This window comes from Salvelinus fontinalis, chromosome 38, assembly GCF_029448725.1.
Source record: "Salvelinus fontinalis isolate EN_2023a chromosome 38, ASM2944872v1, whole genome shotgun sequence".
Lineage (NCBI taxonomy): Eukaryota > Metazoa > Chordata > Actinopteri > Salmoniformes > Salmonidae > Salvelinus > Salvelinus fontinalis.
The window spans coordinates 7,798,591-7,821,295 of NC_074702.1; the positions used below are offsets into that span (position 1 = coordinate 7,798,591).

Sequence of the window (22,705 nt, forward strand, 5' to 3'; positions counted from 1 at the left end):
CCTAACCCTAACCACAACCCTTACCATAACCTTAACCACAACCCTTACCCTAACCTCAACCACAACCTTACCCTAACCTCAACCACAACCTTAACCACAACCCTTACCCTAACCTCAACCACAACCCTTACCCTAACCTCAACCACAACCTTACCCTAACCTCAACCACAACCTTAACCACAACCCTTACCCTAACCTCAACCACAACCCTTACCTTAACCTCAACCACAACCTTACCCTAACCTCAACCACAACCCTTACCCTAACCTCAACCACAACCTTACCCTAACCTCAACCACAACCCTTACCCTAACCTCAACCACAACCTTACCCTAACCTCAACCACAACCTTAACCACAACCCTTACCCTAACCTCAACCCTTACCCTAACCTCAACCCTTACCCTCAACCACAACCCTTACCCTCAACCACAACCCTTACCCTAACATCAAACCTTACCCTAACCTCAACCACAACCCTTACCCTAACCACAACCTTAACCACAACCCTTACCCTAACCTTAACCACAACCCTTACCCTAGCCTCAACCACAACCTTACCCTAACCTCAACCACAACCTTAACCACAACCCTTACCCTAACCTCAACCACAACCCTTACCCTAACCTCAACCACAACCTTAACCGCAACCTTACCCTAACCTCAACCACAACCTTAACCACAACCCTTACCCTAACCTCAACCGCAACCTTACCCTAACCTCAACCACAACATTAACCACAACCCTTACCCTAACCTCAACCACAAACCTTACCTCAACCCTTACCCTAACCACAACCCTTACCTCAACCACAAGCCTTACCCTAACCACAACCACAACCCTTACCATAACCCTAGCACCTCAACCACAACCCTAACCACAACCCTTACCATAACCCTAGCATCTCACCCATGACCCTAACCCTAGCACCTCAACCCTAGCCCTAATCTTATGTTGTTTTTTAAATATATGTTTATTGTATTCTATTGTTTTATGGACAGTGATAGTACCACTGATAGTTGGAGTGTAGAGGGGAGACAGATACAGAGGGAGACAGAGAGGAAGGGCTGAGACGGGATTGGTGCTCACGTCACCAGGGATGTATGTGTTCCATAGTCTGAGGGGCTACCACTAGGCCAGACCGACACCTTATAGTCAACCCTGACCCTAACGTTGGTTTATCTTACTTTTTATCCTACTTTTCTCTTTGACCCGTAATGTGATGAAGCTAGGCTCTGCCTGGTTCTCCCTTTGACCCAAGGTGCAGGAGGCCGACTCCAGGTAGCTCCGGTTCAGTTGAACCACTGGTTCTAACCCGGCCTGAGCCTCCGTTCTCTGTGAGATATAAACAATCTGATACATGATAGGAAAATGCATTTTAATTTATTCAAAACACAAATAATATCAGAATGATATCAGTGCTCCGTAACTCCAACCTCAGCCGGAGGCATATAGGAGAACCCTGGGAAGGCTCCATTGGCTACGTCTCCCAACATGTCACTCAAACCGAGGGAGGCGGGGACTGGAAGAAGCGTGAACTCCGGGTCAAAATACCGCACATCACACGGACCAGACTGAAAAAGAGAGGGAGGGAACGAGTGATCAGACACACATTCAGGTAGTCACAGATCCAAACTGACCCATAGCCCCCCCCAAAAAAAACACACACACACACACTCACCAGGTTGGGAATGAATGGGGGAGGGACTTTCCTGGCTAGCAAGTCATCCCAGTTGATGGACAGGAAGAAGGTGTGGCCCTGCAGCTCAGCCTACAAACAAAGTGAGACAGCACGTCAATGTGTGTATGGGTGCGTGTGTGTATGTGGTCTTGCATGTATGTGCCAGGTGGGGTAATGGGGGGTGCTTACAAGGTCCTGTTCCCCCCTAAGGCGTTTGGTACAGTCTCTCTCCAGCAGGCCCTGCAGCAGAGATCGGGCAGACTGGGACACACTTGTATGGAGCTGCAGGGGGGCGTGAAGGATGTTCTCAAACATCTCGGCCTTACTGCGACTGTAGAATGGGGGCTGAGGAAGAGAGAGAGAGAGAAAAGAAGAGGAGAGAGGGAGCCAGATAAGTGTGCAGTGGATGGAATATGCTAGTTGAAAAGTAGCTGAAAGAGAAGAGAAAGAGAAACACACTCACCAGTCCATGAAGCATCTCATAAAGTACACTCCCCAGCCCCCACCAGTCCACTACTCCACTGTAGGCGTGACCTAACAGAACCTCTGGCGCCAGATACTCAGGGGTTCCACAGAACGTTTGCATAGTCCCACCCACAGACACGCCCTCTTTACACAGCCCAAAATCTGTCAGAACCACATGACCTCCACTGTCCAATAGGATGTTCTCTGGCTTCAGGTCTCTAAGGGGGGGTACCGAGGGTTAAATCACTGTGAGGAAAATGCGCTCTCTCTCATTGTGTGTGTGTGTGTGTGTGTGTGCACCTGTAGACTATGTTGAGGGAGTGGAGGTAGCCCAGGGCTGAGGCCATCTCTGCAGAGTAGAATGTTGCTCTGGGCTCTGGGAAGGCTCCCTCCCTCTGGAGATGGTAGAACAACTCTCCTCCATTGATGTAGTCCAGTACGAAGACGAGAGTGTGAGAGGTCTGGAAGGAGAAGTGGAGCCCCACCAGGAATGGATGCTGCAGTCCCTTCAGCAACACACTCCTCTCTACCATCACATGTCTCTGCTGGAAGGAGAGAGAGAGAGAGAGGGATAGATAATGAATATAATTTAATGGAATGGAACGGAAATAGAATGGGATGAAAATAGAATAGAATGAAAATAGAATAGAACGGAAATAGAATGGGATGAAAATAGAATAGAATGGAACGGAAATAGAATGGAATGGAAATAGAATAGAATGGAACGGAAATAGAATAGAATGGAAATAGAATGGAATTAAAATAGAATGGAATGGAATGGAAATAGAATAGAATGGAAATATAATAGAACGGAAATAGAATGGAATGGAAATAGAATGGTATGGAAATAGAATGGAATGGAAATAGAATGGAATTAAAATAGAATGGAATGGAAATAGAATGGAATGGAAATAGAATAGAACGGAAATAGAATAGAACGGAAATAGAATGGAATGGAAATAGAATAGAATGGAAATAGAATGGAATTAAAATAGAATGGAATTGAAATAGAATAGAATGGAAATAGAATAGAACGGAAATAGAATGGAATGGAAATAGAATAGAATGGAATTAAAATAGAATGGAATGGAAATAGAATGGAATTAAAATAGAATGGAATGGAAATAGAATAGAACGGAAATAGAATGGAATGGAAATAGAATGGAACGGAAATAGAATGGAATGGAATGGAAATAGAATAGAATGGAACGGAAATAGAATGGAATGGAATGGAAATAGAATAGAATGGAAATAGAATGGAATTAAAATAGAATGGAATGGAAATAGAATGGAATTAAAATAGAATGGAATGGAAATAGAATAGAATGGAAATAGAATAGAACGGAAATAGAATGGAATGGAAATAGAATAGAATGGAAATAGAATATAACGGAAATAGAATGGAATGGAAATAGAATAGAATGGAATTAAAATAGAATGGAATGGAAATAGAATAGAACGGAAATAGAATGGAATAATAGATACCTCTTTCTTCCTCAGTATGACCTGTTTCTGTAGAACCTTGACAGCATACATACTTTCACTCTGTCTGTGTCTCGCTAACACCACCTGCAACAAGATAAAGACATCACCAACACAACAAACACACACCGGCCTACTCATAAATACACACACACGTAAAGGGACACACACACTTGCTCCCACCTTCCCAAAGCTTCCTTTGCCGATGACCTTCAGGTATTGGAAATCAGAAGGCTTCACCCTGGTAAACATGACAACAGAGCAGCATGAGTGTGAGGTCTGATGATTTCCATTGGCTATGGGCAACTCAAGGAAAAACACCTGGCCATAACTTTGGGTACTCACTGAGTCTCCTCCTCCAGCAAACTTGGCAGACGCTGATAGAGAGAAAAAGGATGGGAGGGGGTTAGATTTGGGTCAGACAGAGATTATATAAATGGGTCATAGGTGTCCTGGCTGTATGCCTATATATACTCACTGATGTTCCCCCCTCCTCTCTCTCCTCTCTTTCCCTCTCCTCCCTCTCTTCTCTCTCCTCTCTTTCCCTCTCCTCTCTCAGGCTCTCCTGCAGCAGGATGGTCTGGGCGTCCAGGCTTCACAGAGACAACATGGACAGTGTTAGGCCTGTGTGTGTCTGTCTCTGTGTTAATTATAACATAATATGTTATTTTAGATCATCAATATGGAGTACAGTCATTAACACAATATGAAGTAAGTTGCGACTTACTGCTGAAAGATTTGGTGGTCGGACACCAGTTTGTGCAGGAAGTTGCTGAAGCCCCTTTTCTTCCCTTCAAGCAGAGCTGAAACACAGGAAAGGGTTCTTACATAAGACTATGTCAGTCATCCGTCCTCGGTTGCAACACTCACTACCGATTTCCAAACTACCTCTGGAAGCAACGTCATCACAAAAATTGTTCGTCAGGAGCTTCATGAAATGGGTTCCCATGGCTGAGCAGCCTCACACAAGCATAAGATCACCATGCCCAATCGGCTGGAGTGGTGTAAAGCTCGCCGCCATTGGACTCTGGAGCCGTGGAAACACATTCTCTGGAGTGATGAATCATGCTTCACCATCTAGCAGTGCAACGAACAAATCTGGGTTTGGCAGATGCCAGGAGAACACTACCTGCTCCAATGCATAGTGCCAACTGTAAAGTTTGGTAGAGGAGGAATAATGGTGTGGGGCTGTTTTTCATGGTTCAGGCTAGGCCCCTTAGTTCTAGCGAAGGGAAATCTTAACACTACAGCATACAATGACAATCTAGACGATTCTGTGCTTCCAACTTTGTGGCAATAGTTTGAGGAAAGCCCTATTCCTGTTTCCACATGACAACGCCTCCGTGCACAAAGCGAGGTCTATACAGAAATGGTTTGTCGAGATCGGTGTGGAAGAACTTGACTGGCCTGCACAGAGCCCCTGTCAGGATTTGGCCAGGATTGTTCAGGTTTTGGTCACTAGATGCCCCCATTGCGCCTTTTTTGAACCTTTTGTTTTTTCCTTGTTCTAATTATTATTTGCACCTGTGTGTCACTTCCTTGTTGGTATTTAAACCCTGTGTGTTCCTCAGTTCTTGGCTTAGTGTTTGTATGTTAGCACCCAGCCCCAGCCCCAGCCTTGCTGTGAACATATATTTCTCTTGTTGGATTTTCCAGAGGTTCTCTGGTTTTGTTCTTGTTTATTTTTGATTAGTCTTTTGCGGTTTGTTTTTCCCTGCTGTTCTTACCACTTTGTGGATTTTCTTTGTATTTTGGAGGATATCCATTTTTTCCTCTTGGCTTTATTTTTGACGTTGTGGATTTATATTCTTTGCCTGAAGATCTTTTTATTTTATTAAACCACCATCTCTAGTACTGCTGTGTCTGCCTCATCTTCTGGGTTCTGCCGACTTTTTGTGACTGTTTCTCACACCGGGTCCTGACAGCCCCGACCTCAACCCTATTGAACACCTTTGGGATTAATTAGAATGCTGACTGCAAGCCAGGCCTAATTGCCCAACATCAGTGCCCAACCTCACTAATGCGCTTGTGGCTGAATGGAAGCAAGTCCCAGCAGAAATTTTCAACATCTAGTAGAAAGCCTTCCCAGAAGACTGGAGGCTATTATAGCAGCAAATGCAGGACCAACTCCATATTAATGTCCATGATTTTGGAATGAGATCTTCGAGGAGCAGGTGTCCACATACTTTTGGTCATGTAGTGTACCTGTTATTGACAATGCTTTATAACCCCATAATAACGCATTATAGCAGTTGGCGAGAAAAGGTGTTAGGCCACTGAGCATTCAAACACTAGAATATAAAAACACATAGTTGTAACTACATTAATAGAATTCAATAGAATGTCAAACTTACCAGTAAAAAATGACACAAGCCCTTTCATTTTTTCATTTTTGCATAATGCCCATCTGGATGAAATAATAAAGTCCAGTGAAAGGAGCGAACAAACTGAGATGTTCTTTTACTCTGGTGGCTGTGGTCTGAAGAGTTCAGCACCACTGACAGCGCGCGCTCGGCAGGCAGGCTATTTACAACAATCCCACACGCTCTCCCGTCAAAAGACCTCTCTGACTCTCTGACGTAGGCCTAATTGAGTCCAAGGCACCCCTGTAGGCTACATTATTGTGTGGGCGTTGGGCTCAAGTCACTCATCCACTAAATCCTGACAGGGGCTCCCGCGTGCCCCGGGTGTACTGTCGAATCAACGTCCTATCAATGGAAAACCTTCTAAAACTTTGTAGGAGCTCTGCATGGACAGACACTGTGCTACTGCTTTGGGGAATGTGTGTGTGTGTGTGTGTGTGTGTGTGTGTGTGTGTGTGTGTGTGTGTGTGTGTGTGTGTGTGTGTGTGTGTGTGTGTGTGTGTGTGTGTGTGTGTGTGTGTGTGTGTGTGTGTGTGAGATAGATACTCTGGTTCCTCTAAAGGGTCCTATATCCTGATAAATTAACTCTGCTGACAGAACACACAGAGGGGAGGTCAATACTGACCAATAGTTTCCACTGACCATTCAGAAAGACAGACCAAATAGGAGAGACAAATACACACAATGAGTCACAGCAGGGGCTGTAGGGTACGAGTCAGACCATGCTGTTTTCCAAACTACCCCAGGAAGTTACAAAGGTCAAGGTCAGAGGTCATCTGCTTTGGTCCAGATACAGGTACACTCTGTTCAGAGTCACTACAGACTGTAGGCTATATAGACCTGTCTGAGGAGGAATGACTACTGTAGATTTACCACACTCAACGTTGACCTGATCTATGACCTCTGACATTTAACCTTCCTCTCATTGGCCATTTAGAGAACACAGGCTTGCACGCACGCGCACACACACACACACACACACACACACACACACACACACACACACACACACACACACACACACGCTGACAGGTCTGTATTCTGTGTGTGCCAAAGAGTGTATCAATATTACATAATATAATAAAACAAATCATGTAATTCATTACATAATATGAGTTTTTTCCCAAAAGGCTATATATCAATTTTCATAAATGTTGGCAAATTAGCTTTTATTGTTTAAAGAATTTATGAAAGATATTGGTGTTTTTTCACTATAGATGGCATCATAAGCAAGGAAAATTATGTGGATATATTGAAGCAGCATCTCAAGACATCAGTCAGGAAGTTCTGACTGATGATCTGATCTGATCCGGAATTTTCCAAGCTGTTTAAAGGCACAGTCAACTTAGTGTATGTAAACTTCTGACCCACTGGAATTGTGATACAGTGAATTATAAGTGAAATAATTTGTCTGTAAACAATTGTTGGAAAAATTACTTGTGTCATGCACAAATTAGATGTCCTAACCGACTTGCCAAAACTATAGTTTGTTAACAAGAAATTTGTGGAGTGGTTGAAAAACGAGTTTTAATGACTCCAACCTAAGTGTATGTAAACTTCCGACTTCAACTGTTTATATACACTGCTCAAAAAAATAAAGGGAACACTTAAACAACACAATGTAACTCCAAGTCAATCACACTTCTGTGAAATCAAACTGTCCACTTAGGAAGCAACACTGATTGACAATAAATTTCACATGCTGTTGTGCAAATGGAATAGACAAAAGGTGGAAATTATAGGCAATTAGCAAGACACCCCCAAAAAAGGAGTGATTCTGCAGGTGGTGACCACAGACCACTTCTCAGTTCCTATGCTTCCTGGCTGATGTTTTGGTCACTTTTGAATGCTGGCGGTGCTTTCACTCTAGTGGTAGCATGAGACGGAGTCTACAACCCACACAAGTGGCTCAGGTAGTGCAGTTCATCCAGGATGGCACATCAATGCGAGCTGTGGCAAAAAGGTTTGCTGTGTCTGTCAGCGTAGTGTCCAGAGCATGGAGGCGCTACCAGGAGACAGGCCAGTACATCAGGAGACGTGGAGGAGGCCGTAGGAGGGCAACAACCCAGCAGCAGGACCGCTACCTCCGCCTTTGTGCAAGGAGGTGCACTGCCAGCGCCCTGCAAAATGACCTCCAGCAGGCCACAAATGTGCATGTGTCTGCTCAAACGGTCAGAAACAGACTCCATGAGGGTGGTATGAGGGCCCGACGTCCACAGGTGGGGGTTGTGCTTACAGCCCAACACCGTGCAGGACGTTTGGCATTTGCCAGAGAACACCAAGATTGGCAAATTCGCCACTGGCGCCCTGTGCTCTTCACAGATGAAAGCAGGTTCACACTGAGCACATGAGCACATGTGACAGACATGACAGAGTCTGGAGACGCCGTGGAGAACGTTCTGCTGCCTGCAACATCCTCCAGCATGACCGGTTTGGCGATGGGTCAGTCATGGTGTGGGGTGGCATTTCTTTGTGGGGCCGCACAGCCCTCCATGTGCTCGCCAGAGGTAGCCTGACTGCCATTAGGTACCGAGATGAGATCCTCAGACCCCTTGTGAGACCATATGCTGACACATGCACATTTGTGGCCTGCTGGAGGTCATTTTGCAGGGCTCTGGCAGTGCACCTCCTTGCACAAAGGCGGAGGTAGCGGACCTGCTGCTGGGTTGTTGCCCTCCTACGGCCTCCTCCACATCTCCTGATGTACTGGCCTGTCTCCTGGTAGCGCCTCCATGCTCTGGACACTACGCTGACAGACACAGCAAACCTTTTTGCCACAGCTCGCATTGATGTGCCATCCTGGAGGAACTGCACTACCTGAGCAACTTGTGTGGGTTGTAGACTCCGTCTCATGCTACCACTAGAGTGAAAGCACCGCCAGCATTCAAAAGTGACCAAAACATCAGCCAGGAAGCAAAGGAACTGAGAAGTGGTCTGTGGTCACCACCTGCAGAATCACTCCTTTTTTGGGGGTATCTTGCTAATTGCCTATAATTTCCACCTTTTGTCTATTCCATTTGCACAACAGCATGTGAAATTTATTGTCAATCAGTGTTGCTTCCTAAGTGGACAGTTTGATTTCACAGAAGTGTGATTGACTTGGAGTTACATTGTGTTGTTTAAGTGTTCCCTTTATTTTTTTGAGCAGTGTATATATATATATGTATATATATATATGCTTTGAATCAATACAGTAATATGAGATCTGTATATAAACATTTTAGTAATTTAGCATAAGCTCTTGTCCAGAGCGACTACAGGTAGTTTATTCATCTTCAGGTAACTAGGTGAGACAACCACATATCACACTCTACAGGATACAAACATTCCATTCCAGCTAAACAATGGATATACTGTATAGCGTTTTGCAAAAAAAAAAAAACATTTTAATACACACCTACAATCTATGAATAAAAAAAAGTGAGAACAGTAATATTTTACACACACATGAAAAACGTGAAAAATATATGGAGATTTTGGAAATAAACTCTTCATATGTAGCCAGAGAGAGAACTTTCTGAATCAGACACCGTCTAGACTCTAGTCAATAGGTTCACACTGTCCTAACGAGAAAGTACATACATGTTGCCCTAACGAGACAGACAAATGGGAACACACTGCTCCAACGAGGACAACACCAACAACACACTGCCCATCACACAGAGGAAGACCATCAGAAAGAGAGGGACAGAGAAAGAGAGGGGTGGGGGGAGACCAAAACAAAAGAAAATGTGTTAACATTGCCAAAGCAAGTGAAGGAGATAATAAACAAAAGTGAAATAAACAATAAAAGTTAACAGTAAACATTACACTCACAAAAGTTCCAAAAGAATAAAGACATTTCAAAGACATTTATCTCTCTCTCTCTTTCTCTCTCGACCACTCTCTTTCTTTCTCTCTCTCTAATTCTCTCTCCCCCTCTATCCCTCTACCACTCTCTTTCTATTTCGCTCTCTCTTTCTCTGTCTCTCTCCTTCTTTGTTTCTCTCTCCCCCATCTCTCTTTCTTTCTCTCTCTCTCTGTCACTAGTCTTTATATTTGGGGCAGTGGAGTTCAGGAGACAGTCAGTGCTGTTGTGTCTTGGTTACTGCAGCAGTAAGATGACACTCAGAGAGAGAGGCAGAGGAAGTTACCCCATCCTATCACCCCCCCCGATAGAGAGATGGTTGGGGGGTCACCCAATTAAGAGTCATGGGGTGGGCTGGAACACAAGCCTGCTACATACACTGTAGCTCTCAATCGCCGAATTTCAGAAAATCCCTTTATGCTTACATCCATGCAATGCTGTCCATGGAGGGGAGTGAGCAGGTGTCCATGAGGGAGCAAGTGTCCATGAGGGGGAGTGAGCAGGTGTCCATGAGGGGGAGTGAGCAAGTTTCCCTGAGGGGGAGTAATCAAGTGTCCATGGGGGGGTGGGAGCAAGTGTCCATGAGGGGGAGTGAGCAGGTGTCCATGGGGGGAGTGAGCAAGTGTCCATGGGGGTGTGTGAGCAAGTGTCCATGGGGCGGTGTGAGCAAGTGTCCATGGGGGGAAGTGAGCAAGTGCACATTCTCTGAAGAATGGTATGGGATAAGAAGCCAGCCCTTTCCTACTCTTGGGCAAAGTACAGGGGTGGGCAACAAAAATTGTGATTATTTTGGATTTTAAAAAACACTCCAGGCCACTCTTGAAAGTCTAAAACAAGATAAAAAGTATGTTGAAATTATAATGGACCTACACTATATATTTATATAAATTATAATGGACCTACACTATATATTTATATAAATTATAATGGATCAACACTATATATTTATATAAATTATAATGGACCTACAGTATAGATTTTCACTGGGCTCAGGCTAAACAGTAGGGCGTCACTGGGCTCAGGCTAAACAGTAGGGCGTCACTGGGCTCAGGCTAAACAGTAGGGCGTCACTGGGCTCAGGCTAAACAGTAGGGCGTCACTGGAACCAAAAAGTTTGCCCACCCCTGTCCTATGTGGGCCGAGTGTCTGCGTATTTTTGCTCCTCCCTTGTACTTGATTGATCAATTAACGCCATTGATTAGTTAGTATCTCCCATCACCTGGTTGTCTACGCAAATTAATTCGACACGAATTGAAAGAAAATAACAAACACCCGCTTCTTCCCTGTAGATGGCAGCAGCACCCCAGAGAGGTTATATGGGAGTAAATTACAGGCTGCATCTCAGGCTGTTTGACATAGGATTACAACATATTTTGTTCGGACACAGACCGGTACATTGATAGTGATATGATTGTCTCGATCGGATAAGAAAGTCACATTTTAATTGGGGATGTAATTAGACAGGTTTCATTCTCTTCATCTGCCCTGGAATGGAAAAACTGGAAATATCTGACTTTATAGATGAGTACAGATGAACGAGGAGATGAGACATTGAGATGGAGTCATTAGACTATTGAGATATAGGAGTGGAGATAAGGATGTGACGATGCCTTAGGAGAGGAAGCGAGCCCCTGACTGGACCATGGATGAGCCTCCTCACGGCAGGACATGTGGAAGCTATACTGAGGCACCATTCGTTTTCTCCTATGAATAAGTAACCTAGGCTACTTCAAGGAAGGAAGGAAAGAATGATGCGTTCCCAAAGTAGTCCAATGAACAAAACCGGAGGAACTCCACTCTTTTGCGGACCTGCCAAGAACCTAGACCGAGTTTCACTTTCACATCTCTGGAAGTTGAGCTTTTTTTCAAAGTATATTCCACCCCTTGTTCTGGTGAATCAGAGTGTCACTCTACAGTTCTGCGGGGCTGCGTGAACAGATTACATGATATATTCTTCCTCTGATGAAAGAATATGATCTGCTGTAGCCTACAGCGGGGGTGGTTGAGGACCAGAACACGCATCCATCAAGGCGGGAGCGCGCATTGTGAAGAGGCGGGGCAGCAGGAATATCTCTTTCCGGATATTTACCTCCACCTGCCCGCGCGACGCGCCCAGTTCCAAGGTTTTTAACAGCGGTAGTATCAACGGACATGACAAAGTTCCCAAATCCAGGACTACTGAGGTATTTTAACTGATCTTCTCAAGCTAGATTGTCTGTGTTCTCATAACAATCCTCCAGGGTCAACTTGATATCTGAAGTGAAGTAACGTTAAAGTTGCTGAATGGCATGTTGAGCGTAGCAGCAGAAGAACCTATAACATTAGGCTACGTTTATGTTGGTCGTTCATAGAGCCTACTTAGTTTAAAGTCCACGTCGGGTCTGTATGTTTCAAATAACCGACCATATAGTATATTGGACGTTATCTTATTCTCCGTGTTAATCATTGTGATACACTAGTTTAATCGATAACCGAGATGACGTTGCTCATCTGAAAACAAGTTCGCCAATGTAACCAGGAACAAATCTCCGGCCTAACTGATACACTTTAAATAAGCAATGTTGTATACCAATACTGCCCACTCAACAGTCTAGACTTGGTAAAAAACTCGGTCCTAAAATAGTTTATACAGCTCAGTTCTAACTGGTGTGAATGTCATTATCATTATGGCAAATCAGGCGTGAGAGAGTGCTCTACTCACTGTAATGTATTCAGAGTGAGTCCAAACATTAACGTGTGTGAGAGAGAGAGAGGCCTACAAAAAGACCAGGCCCACTCCCCTTAGCCTACATTAACAAGCACACACACAGCTGTTAATAAAAGCATGGGTTAGTGGGTTGATGACCAGTAGAACTGGTGTGTAAACAACACTGCAGCCCGTGTGTGTGCATGTAGAGCTGAGATCAGTTCCTAGGCCTGTGGATGGACTAGCTTGTCGCTGACAATATTTAACATTCTTATCATTCAGCAGTCTACACAGGGCGGAGGAGAGAACAGGAGGAAAGGACATGTTCAGACTCTGGACAGATAATAATGTATTACCAACATACACACTGCATTACTCATTGTAGCATGATACTGCTACACAGACACACAAATTACTCACTGGGCCGGTGTGTGAGAGAGAAGTAGAAAGGCGGCTGTTCACTGCACACGATGTCATCCTTAGGGAGGGGCTAAACTACATGAGCAGATATCATCACAGTTTCCAGAGTCTGGAGGTGTTTCATTAAGATGTGTGTTTTATCTCTCCCCAGGTTGTGGAGATGGACTGAGGGTTGTGTCAGTGTGTGTGTGTGAGTGAGTGACGCGTAATTCAGAGTGCAAAGACACAGAGAGACGTCATTGTCCCGCGTCCCATTGTAACATAGCTACGCGGCTCTGAGACCACTGTACGCGGGGGGAACACACAGCCATAACGGGTACCTCCCCAACCAACGCGGCTCTGAGACCACTGTCCGCGGGGGGAACACACAGCCGTAACGGGTACCTCCCCAACCAACGCGGCTCTGAGACCACTGTCCGCGGGGGGAACACACAGCCATAACGAGTACCTCCCCAACCAACGCGGCTCTGAGACCACTGTCCGCGGGGGGAACACACAGCCGTAACGGGTACCTCCCCAACCAACGCGGCTCTGAGACCACTGTCCGCGGGGGGAACACACAGCCATAACGAGTACCTCCCCAACCAACGCGGCTCTGAGACCACTGTCCGCGGGGGGAACACACAGCTGTAACGGGTACCTCCCCAACCAATGCGGCTTCGCATACGCGTCCCTCTATTGATTTGAATGTGTTGACAATTGGAGAAATAGCTTGAGCTGCATTGAGAATTACAAAAGTATGAAGGCCAATGGTCCAATATTCTAGAATACTGCTGTGCGTGCACATTTTGGACTCTGTTAGACGTGTGTGTGTGTGTGTGTGTAAGAGTTTGAGTAACCTGCGGTAACAGACATGCCCAAACCTGATCTACTGTGTTTGGTTCAACTACTGGACAACACTATCCAGACCTTTACAGTCAACGTGAGTACACACAGTCCTGAGTAGACTGGGAGACTCAGATCTCAGCTTCCCATTGATCTCAACACACAACCTTGACCTGGAGAACACACTCACTAGAAAAGCTTTACCAAAACACACTGTACTGCAATATCTCACACACACACACACACACACACACACACACACACACTGACTGACTCCTGGTATAAGCTGTGTTTTGTGTCTCTTAGAAGCAGGATGCAGGTGAGGTTTTGCTGGAGCAGGTGTGTAATCAGCTGGGTCTGCTGGAGAGACACTTCTTCAGTCTGCAGCTACGAGACTCCAACACCACCATCGTCACTCAAACACACTCTCCTGTGAGTAGCTACACTAACACAACTCAAACACTCTCCTGTGAGTAGCTACACTAACACAACTCAAACACACTCTCCTGTGAGTTGCTACACTAACACAACTCAAACACACTCTCCTGTGAGTTGCTACACTAACACAACTCAAACACACTCTCCTGTGAGTTGCTACACTAACACAACTCAAACACACTCTCCTGTGAGTAGCTACACACACACACTTAGTCTATATTCTAAAACTCACACAACAGATGGTGAATGTAACATCATGTCTTTGATTAACATAGTTTGTCTTGCAGAGGTGGCTGGAGGCCAACAAACCACTGAAGAAGCAGCTGAAAGGTAAGAAACACTAAATGAGACCTTGGCCTGAGCCCAGTGAAGCCCTACTGTTTAGCCTGAGCCCAGTGACGCCCTACTGTTTAGCCTGAGCCCAGTGACGCCCTACTGTTTAGCCTGAGCCCAGTGACGTCCTACTGTTTAGCCTGAGCCCAGTGACGCCCTACTGTTTAGCCTGAGCCCAGTGAAGCCCTACTGTTTAGCCTGAGCCCAGTGACGCCCTACTGTTTAGCCTGAGCCCAGTGACGCCCTACTGTTTAGCCTGAGCCCAGTGACGCCCTACTGTTTAGCCTGAGCCCAGTGACGCCCTACTGTTTAGCCTGAGCCCAGTGACGCCCTACTGTTTAGCCTGAGCCCAGTGACGCCCTACTGTTTAGTCCAGTGTGCATTTTGATAAATTATAAATGTAAGATTGAATTCTGTGGAAGGGGTGAGGGGATTGTGGGGGTCATATTAAGGTCAGGGGTGACGGATTATTAAGGTCAGGGGTGACGGTCGGATTATTAAGGTCAGAGGTGACGGTCAGATTAAGGTCAGAGGTGAGGTCATTGGGCTGTGTCTAACAGCGTCTCTGTCCTACAGGAGTTGTCTCTCCATTCTACCTGACCCTCCGAGTCCGATTCTTCATCTCAGACCCCAACTCTCTACAGCATGGCCAGACCAGGTATAGACATGGGGAGAGATCATGGTCTCGGGATGAGGTAGCCCTGCCTGCCACTTCAAATTCACTGGAACCTTTGGCCCAATAGGGAATTTCCTCTTGGTCTAATGGTCAAGAGGTTGGGTTCTCCTATGGGAGACCTGGGTTCAGAGCCCCTGTGTGTGTGTGTGTGTGTACCTGTAGACTATGTAGAGTGTCTGTGTGTGTACCTGTAGACTTTTGAGAGAGTGTATGTGTGTACCTGTAGACTGTTGAGAGTGTGTGTGTACCTGTATACTATGTAGAGAGTGTGTGTGTGTGTGTACCTGTAGACAATGTAGAGTGTGTGCGTGTACCTGTAGACTATGTTGAGAGAGTGTGTGTGTGTCATTAGCTTGTACTGTACATGTGTGATTCAGATAATAAGTCTCCTCTACCATCCTGTGTCTTCAGACATATGTACTTCCTCCAGATCAGGAGTGACATCAGAGAGGGCAGGTCAGACACCACGAGCTCCCACCTACACATGCATTCCCTCTTACTCCACCTAGTGGTGTAAACAATGTGACGTTACATTGAGAAAGTGTGTGTGTCCTGCAGGTTGAAGTGTCCTCTGAGTGCAGCTGTGGTACTGGCCTCCTATGCTGTGCAGTGTAAGTTACACTCTTCTGTGGTCTTTTTAGTGTGTTGTCTGTCTGGGGGTTTAACATAATCTCTCTCACCCCCCCCCTCTCTCTCTCACCCCTTCTCTCTCTCTGTTTCACCCCTTCTTTTGCTCTCCCCTTCTCTCTCTTTCTCCGCTTTCTCTCTCTGTATTGTAGCTGAGCTAGGTGACTACTCCCCAGACCTTCTCCCTGGTTACCTGTCCAAAAGCCACTTCCTCCCGGAGCAGGATGATGACTTCCTGTCTAGAGTGGAGGCTCTGTACCCAGGGCACAGGTACACACCCACACCCAGGCCAGGCACGTGTACAGCACCCCCCTAGCCTACTAGAGGACATGGTGGCGCTGTTGGCATAATGCTGATACCAACCTATCCTACTCATGTGCTGTTTCAGGGGGCTGAAGCAGAGTGATGCAGAGCTGTGTTTTCTCAACACAGCAAGAACTCTGGAGCTGTATGGAGTGGAGCTACACACTGCCATGGTAAGTACCTCCATATGTCTCCTTCTGACTCACCCTCGTCTTCCCTCTTCTCCCTCTCATGTTTCTATCTCTTTATTTCTTTCAGGACTCCAACAGTTCCCCTCTATTGGTGGGATTGGCCTCAGGGGGCGTGGCTATCTTCTGTAACATGATTTGCTCCAGTTTCTTCCCCTGGTGAGCACCTGGACTTCTGATCAGACACACACACACACACACACACACACCGCACGCAAATACACACCCTGAGTGTGTATTGTCTCCTGCAGGGTGAACATCATCAAGATATCCTTCAAGAGGAAACGCTTCCTTATGCAGCTCAGACGCAAACATGTGAGTCCTGATTGGCTCAATTGTGTCCTGCTCTTCTATTGGCTGACCTTAGTGTTGTCTTCATAACCTGTGTGTGTGTGTGTGTGTGTGTGTTCCAGGGGGAGACGCAGGACTGTGTGGTGAGCCTGGTCCTGCCGTGCCCCAGGGCCTGTAAGAACCTGTGGAGGTCATGTGTGGACCATCACTGCTTCTTCCACACCAACCTGGCAACCCGTAGCCCACACCACACCAACCTGGCAACCCAGATACACAACAAGCTGCTCTCACAACACTGGGCCTTGGGCAACACTAAAACAGACAGGCAAGCGCGCACACACACACCCATCATACACACGCTCTGTCTGTCTTTCTTTTACTCATTTCCACACACACACTCTCGTCTCCTCTGCAGTGGTCCAGTGTGTAAGAAAGTGATGGGTGGGATGGAGTGGAACCCAGCTCTGAGGGGATCCACCTCGTCAGAACACCTGGAGACCAAGAGCCTACCTTCCCGATCCCCCCCGCTCACACCCAAGTGGTACTACCCACACCACAGCCTCACACACTGCTACAGCAGGAGATACCATGTAAGGGGTAGCCGTGACTAGGGCTAATTTCATCGTACCTTGTCTCTCTCTCTCTGTTAGGCGGAGTCCTCGTGTGCGTCATGGCGCCCGTAAACCCCGCCCCTCCTCAGTGGAGCTGAACAATGACTTGCGAGACGTGTCGGAGGGGGAGGATGTCTTTTACACCTACAGGGTCTCCCTCAGCAGCAGCAGGGGCAGCCAGGAGGGCACGCCTACACACAGGTCAGACACACACACACACAATTTCATACTGTGTGTGTATCAGTGTAAAGTACATTCTCATGTTGGAGTCAGTTCTGAACACAGTATCTGGCACCCCAATGGTGGAACAAACTCCCTCACGACGCCAGGACAGCGGAGTCAATCACCACCTTCCAGAGACACCTGAAACCCCACCTCTTTAAGGAATACCTAGGATAGGATAAAGTAATCCTTCTGACCCCCCCCCCCCCTTAAAAGATTTAGATGCACTATTGTAAAGTGGCTGTTCCACTGGATGTCATAAGGTGAATGCACCAATTTGTAAGTCGCTCTGGATAAGAGCGTCTGCTAAATGACTTAAATGTAAATGTATCTATCTCAGTGTTTCTGGCACTCACAGCCAAGGAGGTGGATGGTCGCAGGTTGATGACATCGGCACAGGAGAGGAAGACATTAAGGACACCTCACACTACCGGGACAAGGTCAGTTACCCAGACAGACAAGGGTGTGATCATGTAATTGTGATAAAGTATCTCATCTGTGTGTGCCAGACTCAGTAAACTCTGTGTTGCAGCGTGCTCTGGGGGATGGCGACCTGCTATTGGTGCGTCTCGCTCCTGATCACGACGGAAAGTTTGGTTTCAATGTCAAAGTGAGTCTCCCCTTCAATGAATCACACACCTACTCTCTTACATGCAGTACCATCCCTGTATCCCTGACTGTTCCTCTTCTCAGGGTGGCGTGGACCAGAAGATGTCCCTGGCCATATCCCAGGTCAACCCTGACTCCCCTGTAAGTGACATGTTCTGGTTTATCTGTGTATATAATGCATTTGTAAACAGTACTTTAGATTAATCCAATGTGATTTGACTTGTTGATGAATTGATTGTAGGCGGGGCGGGTTGAGCCAAGGTTGTTGGAAGGTGACCAGGTCGTGCTGATCAACGGTCGTGACATCTCTGAACACACGCATGATCAGGTGGTCATGTTTATAAGAGCCAGCAGAGAGTCCCACTCCAGAGAACTGGCTCTGCTTATACGACGCAAAGGTAACACACACTAGAGAGAGCAAGAGAATGGGCCTGCTAATCAGATACTGATTCAGGTAACACACTGTGTGTGTGTGTGTGTGTGTGTGTGTGTGTGTGTGTGTGTGTGTGTGTGTGTGTGTGTGTGTGTGTTTAGGTCCAGGGCGTGTGGCCCCCCTGCTGCAGTTTCCCTCTGCCCTGTCTCTGACTGGTCAATCACACGGTGAACCACTGCTTCTGCCTGGCCAATCAGAACAAGGCCAGACACTTGAAGAGTCCATGAAACAACTGGAGAGGGGGATCCAGACAGGCACTCTCACCTTCCACTTCGAGGTGTGTTTTAGTTAGACAACAACACTATGAAAGGGACTTGTTTGTGTGTTAAACGTAACAGATGCACTTTGGGAATAACTTGTCAATAAGACCTGCTGTTGACAATCCAGACAGAAGAGCATGGTGAGTGATGGTGGTGATGTGTGTGTTGTAGAACCTGTACATGAGGAAGCCTGGCCTGTCAGTAGCCTGCGCTCGTCTCCCTGAGAACACAGACAAGAACAGATACAAGGACGTGCTGCCCTGTGAGTACACACACCATCTCACACACAGTTGTGTGTCCTAGTAGGAGTGACTCGACATGCCAGTGTACCCATCTTCCCTAATGTCCTGAATGTGTGGAGCTGGAGGACAGGACACTAGTGCTTTGTTTGTTGAGCTGGTACAGGGGTTTGGGTGGGTCTGGAGGGCCCTGGTTGTGACTCCATCTCTAACTCTTTGTTCTGTCAGACGACGTCTCCAGAGTGGTACTTCAGGACCAAGAGGACTACATCAATGCAAGCCACATCACGGTCAGTACACACTGTGTTTAGTGTTGTCCTTGTTGGCTTGTGTTTGTGTATAGTCATGCTGTGTATGTGTCTCAGGTGGTGTCCCCAGGGTCTGGTGTGTGTCTGCGCTACATTGCAGCTCAAGGACCGCTGCCTCAGACCTGCACTCACTTCTGGCAGAGTGTGTGGGAGCAACACACACACACCATCATCATGCTCACCACACTCACCGAGAGAGGACGGGTATGCACACGGACCCTCTCTCTCTTTCAAAGAGTGAAACACACATTACTGAATGAGAATGGGTACAGCACACAGGTTTACCAAGGTCCCAGGCTCATTGTGAGTCGCTGTCTGCGTCTTTGCCTGCCTGTTGCTTGGTAACCTGAAGCGCTCACTAATTGATTGTCTTGCTGATATTCCACAAGTGCCCTGGTTTTTCTCTCTCACACACACACACACACACACACACACACACACACATTCAGGCTGACAGTCAGTTTCCACTCATCTCCTGATGTAATATAAGTACTGGCCCTGAGAATGTCTTGAGATGTTTGGGAGAACACAGTGAGTGAAGCACTGACTCAGAAATATGAAACACAACTCAGTAAAATAATATTTCTCAGAGCTTAAAGATTACAACCTCTATAGTAAATCAATATTAATGAATGTCAAAATCAATCGTGTGTGTTTGTGTGTGTGTGTGTGTGTGTTTCAGACTAAGTGCCACCAGTACTGGCCACACCCTCCTGAAGTGAGGGATTATGGGTACCTGAGGGTCAGCTGCCACTCTGAGGAATGCAACCTGGCCTATGTCACACGCCAATTCACCCTAACACACACACAGGTAACACACAAACATGACCTGGCTCACATAACAGGAGGTGTGCCATATGTGTGTGTGCCATATGTGTGTTCTCCACAGGAAACATTGACCAAACTATCCCCATCCAGCTCCACGTGTTTCTGCTTCCATTGGCATTGTGTTTATTTACCTTTACACCACAGAGGTTAATATAGAACATGTTCTCCTTTACAATAATAGCCTGCCAAAGAGTACATACACAACACTACACTACTGTGCAGACCCATCTGTTCCTCTGGCTGTCAGTTAATCCCTGCATGGACCACAGGCTGGACAACACACTCCTCCATCTATCCCTCTCCTCATCTCTCCCTCTACTCTCCATCGCTCCTCCTCTATACCTCCTCCATCTAACTCTACTCTCCACAATCTCTTCCTCGTCACAGTAACTAACGAGTTACCATATCCTACACGTTTCTCTCTCATCTCTCCCATTACAATCATCACATATCCAAGTTAATTTAATTTATGAAAATATCTTTGAGAGACAGATGGGGGAAAAGTGTGTTCTCTCAGCTGTTTTCTGTCTGTTTTTCCTAAATGTGTGTGTGTTTCCAGCTGGGAGAGGAGCGTTCGGTGACCCACCTGCAGTATGTAGCATGGCCAGACCATGGTGTACCTGATGACCCCTCAGACTTCCTGCTGTTCATCACCTCTGTTAGAGAGAGGAGGACAGGAGACACACCACTTATGGTGCACTGCAGGTATACACACACACACACACACACACACACACACACACACACACACACACTAGGGTTACAAGATTTATAACACCTCATGTATGTTGTTGATGTAATTGCAGCGCAGGGATTGGGCGTACAGGTGTTCTCATTACCATGGAGACGGCGTTGTCGCTGTTGGAGAGCGGTCGACCTGTGTTCCCTCTGGACATCATCAGGACGCTCCGAGACCAGAGGGCCATGATGATCCAGACCACGGTACACACGCGCCTATACGTCTAACCATTAGCTACTCTCCTCCCAAGATCAGCATTGAAACCCTAATGACTATGTCTGCAACTTCCTTTGGTATGTTTGTTGTATGTGACTGGACTGTTTTTGTTTGTGTTCAAGTGTCAGTTCCGGTTTATGTGTGAGGCCATCCTGCGTGTCTACAGAGAGAGAGAGGAGAGCATTCTACAGCACCACCCTCAGCACTGCTAACGGACCATTAACAGGAGGATGGGGGGACAGCTAGCCCCAGCACTAGGCTAACAGGAGGATAGGGGGACAGCTAGCCACAATGCTAGGCTAACAGGAGAAGAGGACTGCTAGGCTGTAGCCTTAGAGAGCCATAGCATTCCACTAGCCTTAAGTGCTCGGCAACAGCTAGCCTTCTGTTGCTACAGCACATAATGAGCCATAGTGCCGAATGTGCTCAGCTAGTCCGATCCTTATGTTAGCCATAGAGCACCGCTAGCAGGGAAGGACTATGTACTATAAAGGTCTCTCTTTTTTCTTCTCTGGGACCAAAGTGCTACTGTATGAGTGACTGAAGACTGTATCTCAGTTCCTCCTGAGTGGCGGCTATAGGATTGACTGGTCTGTCTGTATTGTTGGGAGAGTGTTGAGGCTTTCGGTGGATTCACAGTAGAGACGAACACTGCCAGAGCCACCACACACTACCCCACGCTCCACCTTCCCTAAATTATTGACACACTGAATAAACACACTGACATCTACTTGGAGCTCTTAGTCTGTTTGTTGACGTAGTAACTCAGTTGATGGTATCTTACATTCTGAGTGAATTTTAGATGACAGATAATGTAATATCAGTTCCAGGTCCATTGTTATGTATATTTGTGGTCTGTGGAGTTGCCTGTACATATCAAACATTGTAGGAGTTGAGTCCTACAGGCTGCAGTGCAGTTAGACACCATTTAAACACATTCCTGTTACCTGCCCTAGATGTCTGCATGCTCCAGTTCAGTGCCAACATAAGTCCCAGACCATGTTGTACAGTCTACTGATATCATAGAAAGATTTGAGGGGCATAGTAGCCATTACTACTAAACAACCATAGCAGGCAGATATCCGGAGTGAGTAAAATTAATATATTTGTTTTAGGAGAGGTGAACTCTGCACTTTCACTGGTGTGTGGGTGTTTATTTCTGCCTGAATCCCTCGGCTAAACCATAATCCTACCGGTTTGTTCTGAAATTGCATTATTTTTTGCTTGTCCTCAACATTACATTGTCCCTCTTGTTGTTTGTCCTTCACCGCGCTGGCCGTGGTGTCGCCTCTGGCCGGCAGGGAGCGCTGCTTCGCTGACACAGCCTGGCCCCAGTATAAAAAAAAAGTTTGTTCTGCGTTGTTTTTACGCAGGCGCAAAGCATGCTGTTTGTCCAGTTTCTCTGGTTGACTTACCTGTGAGGTGGAGCAGTTTCGGTTCTTCGTGAGAGGATTAAATAATACCGACCGCGGGTTTGGGTAAGCGCGTCCCGGGAGACTACAACCTCATTCCTCGGTATGTGAGACTATAGGGACGCCCGCTGCGGAGCTGCTCGAGATTTCGCCAGGATTTCAGAATCTGTGCAACAGCAGGTGCGCGAGCGGGGACAAACGGT

General features: G+C 46.6%; 2 protein-coding genes across 3 annotated transcripts; one reads left to right on the forward strand and one right to left on the reverse strand.

Moving 5' to 3' along the window:
* Positions 1–1,364: 1,364 nt before the first annotated feature.
* LOC129837455 (serine/threonine-protein kinase Sgk1-like) lies at positions 1,365–20,812 on the reverse strand. 2 transcript variants are annotated; one of them, XM_055903619.1, is made up of 11 exons: positions 20,722–20,812; positions 4,356–4,431; positions 4,107–4,221; positions 3,974–4,005; positions 3,812–3,869; positions 3,632–3,715; positions 2,447–2,691; positions 2,145–2,364; positions 1,871–2,026; positions 1,682–1,771; positions 1,365–1,574 (listed from the first exon to the last, which is right to left on the reverse strand). In XM_055903619.1, the coding sequence occupies exons 1-11, from the start codon at positions 20,735–20,737 to the stop codon at positions 1,416–1,418; spliced, it is 1,251 nt and encodes a 416-aa protein (XP_055759594.1). In that variant the 5' UTR covers positions 20,738–20,812; the 3' UTR covers positions 1,365–1,415. The 2 variants fall into 2 exon arrangements, with proteins under 2 accessions (XP_055759594.1, XP_055759593.1); XM_055903618.1 differs by lacking the exon at positions 20,722–20,812 and adding an exon at positions 5,983–6,508.
* ptpn3 (protein tyrosine phosphatase non-receptor type 3) lies at positions 11,936–21,820 on the forward strand. The gene is made up of 26 exons (XM_055903615.1): positions 11,936–12,021; positions 13,096–13,866; positions 14,076–14,201; positions 14,495–14,537; positions 15,117–15,198; positions 15,628–15,672; positions 15,775–15,827; positions 15,996–16,113; positions 16,232–16,319; positions 16,405–16,493; positions 16,586–16,649; positions 16,748–16,950; positions 17,041–17,166; positions 17,276–17,437; positions 17,799–17,898; positions 17,991–18,068; positions 18,152–18,208; positions 18,309–18,465; positions 18,602–18,777; positions 18,932–19,022; positions 19,228–19,289; positions 19,365–19,511; positions 19,990–20,118; positions 20,695–20,840; positions 20,942–21,077; positions 21,213–21,820. The coding sequence occupies exons 2-26, from the start codon at positions 13,798–13,800 to the stop codon at positions 21,300–21,302; spliced, it is 2,637 nt and encodes an 878-aa protein (XP_055759590.1). The 5' UTR covers positions 11,936–12,021; positions 13,096–13,797; the 3' UTR covers positions 21,303–21,820.
* Positions 21,821–22,705: the final 885 nt, after the last annotated feature.

Coding starts and splice junctions, on each gene's coding strand:
- ptpn3 (XM_055903615.1), top strand. CDS start 13,798: ATGCCCAAACCTGATCTACTGTGTTTGGTTCAACTACTGGACAACACT. Junction 16,951..17,040: donor GGCAACACTAAAACAGACAG/GCAAGCGCGCAC, acceptor TCTCCTCTGCAG/TGGTCCAGTGTGTAAGAAAG. Junction 19,023..19,227: donor ATACAAGGACGTGCTGCCCT/GTGAGTACACAC, acceptor TTGTTCTGTCAG/ACGACGTCTCCAGAGTGGTA.
- LOC129837455 (XM_055903618.1), bottom strand. CDS start 6,010: ATGAAAGGGCTTGTGTCATTTTTTACTG. Junction 2,365..2,446: donor TCCCTCAACATAGTCTACAG/GTGCACACACAC, acceptor ACCCCCCCTTAG/AGACCTGAAGCCAGAGAACA. Junction 1,575..1,681: donor CCCCATTCATTCCCAACCTG/GTGAGTGTGTGT, acceptor TCTCTTTTTCAG/TCTGGTCCGTGTGATGTGCG.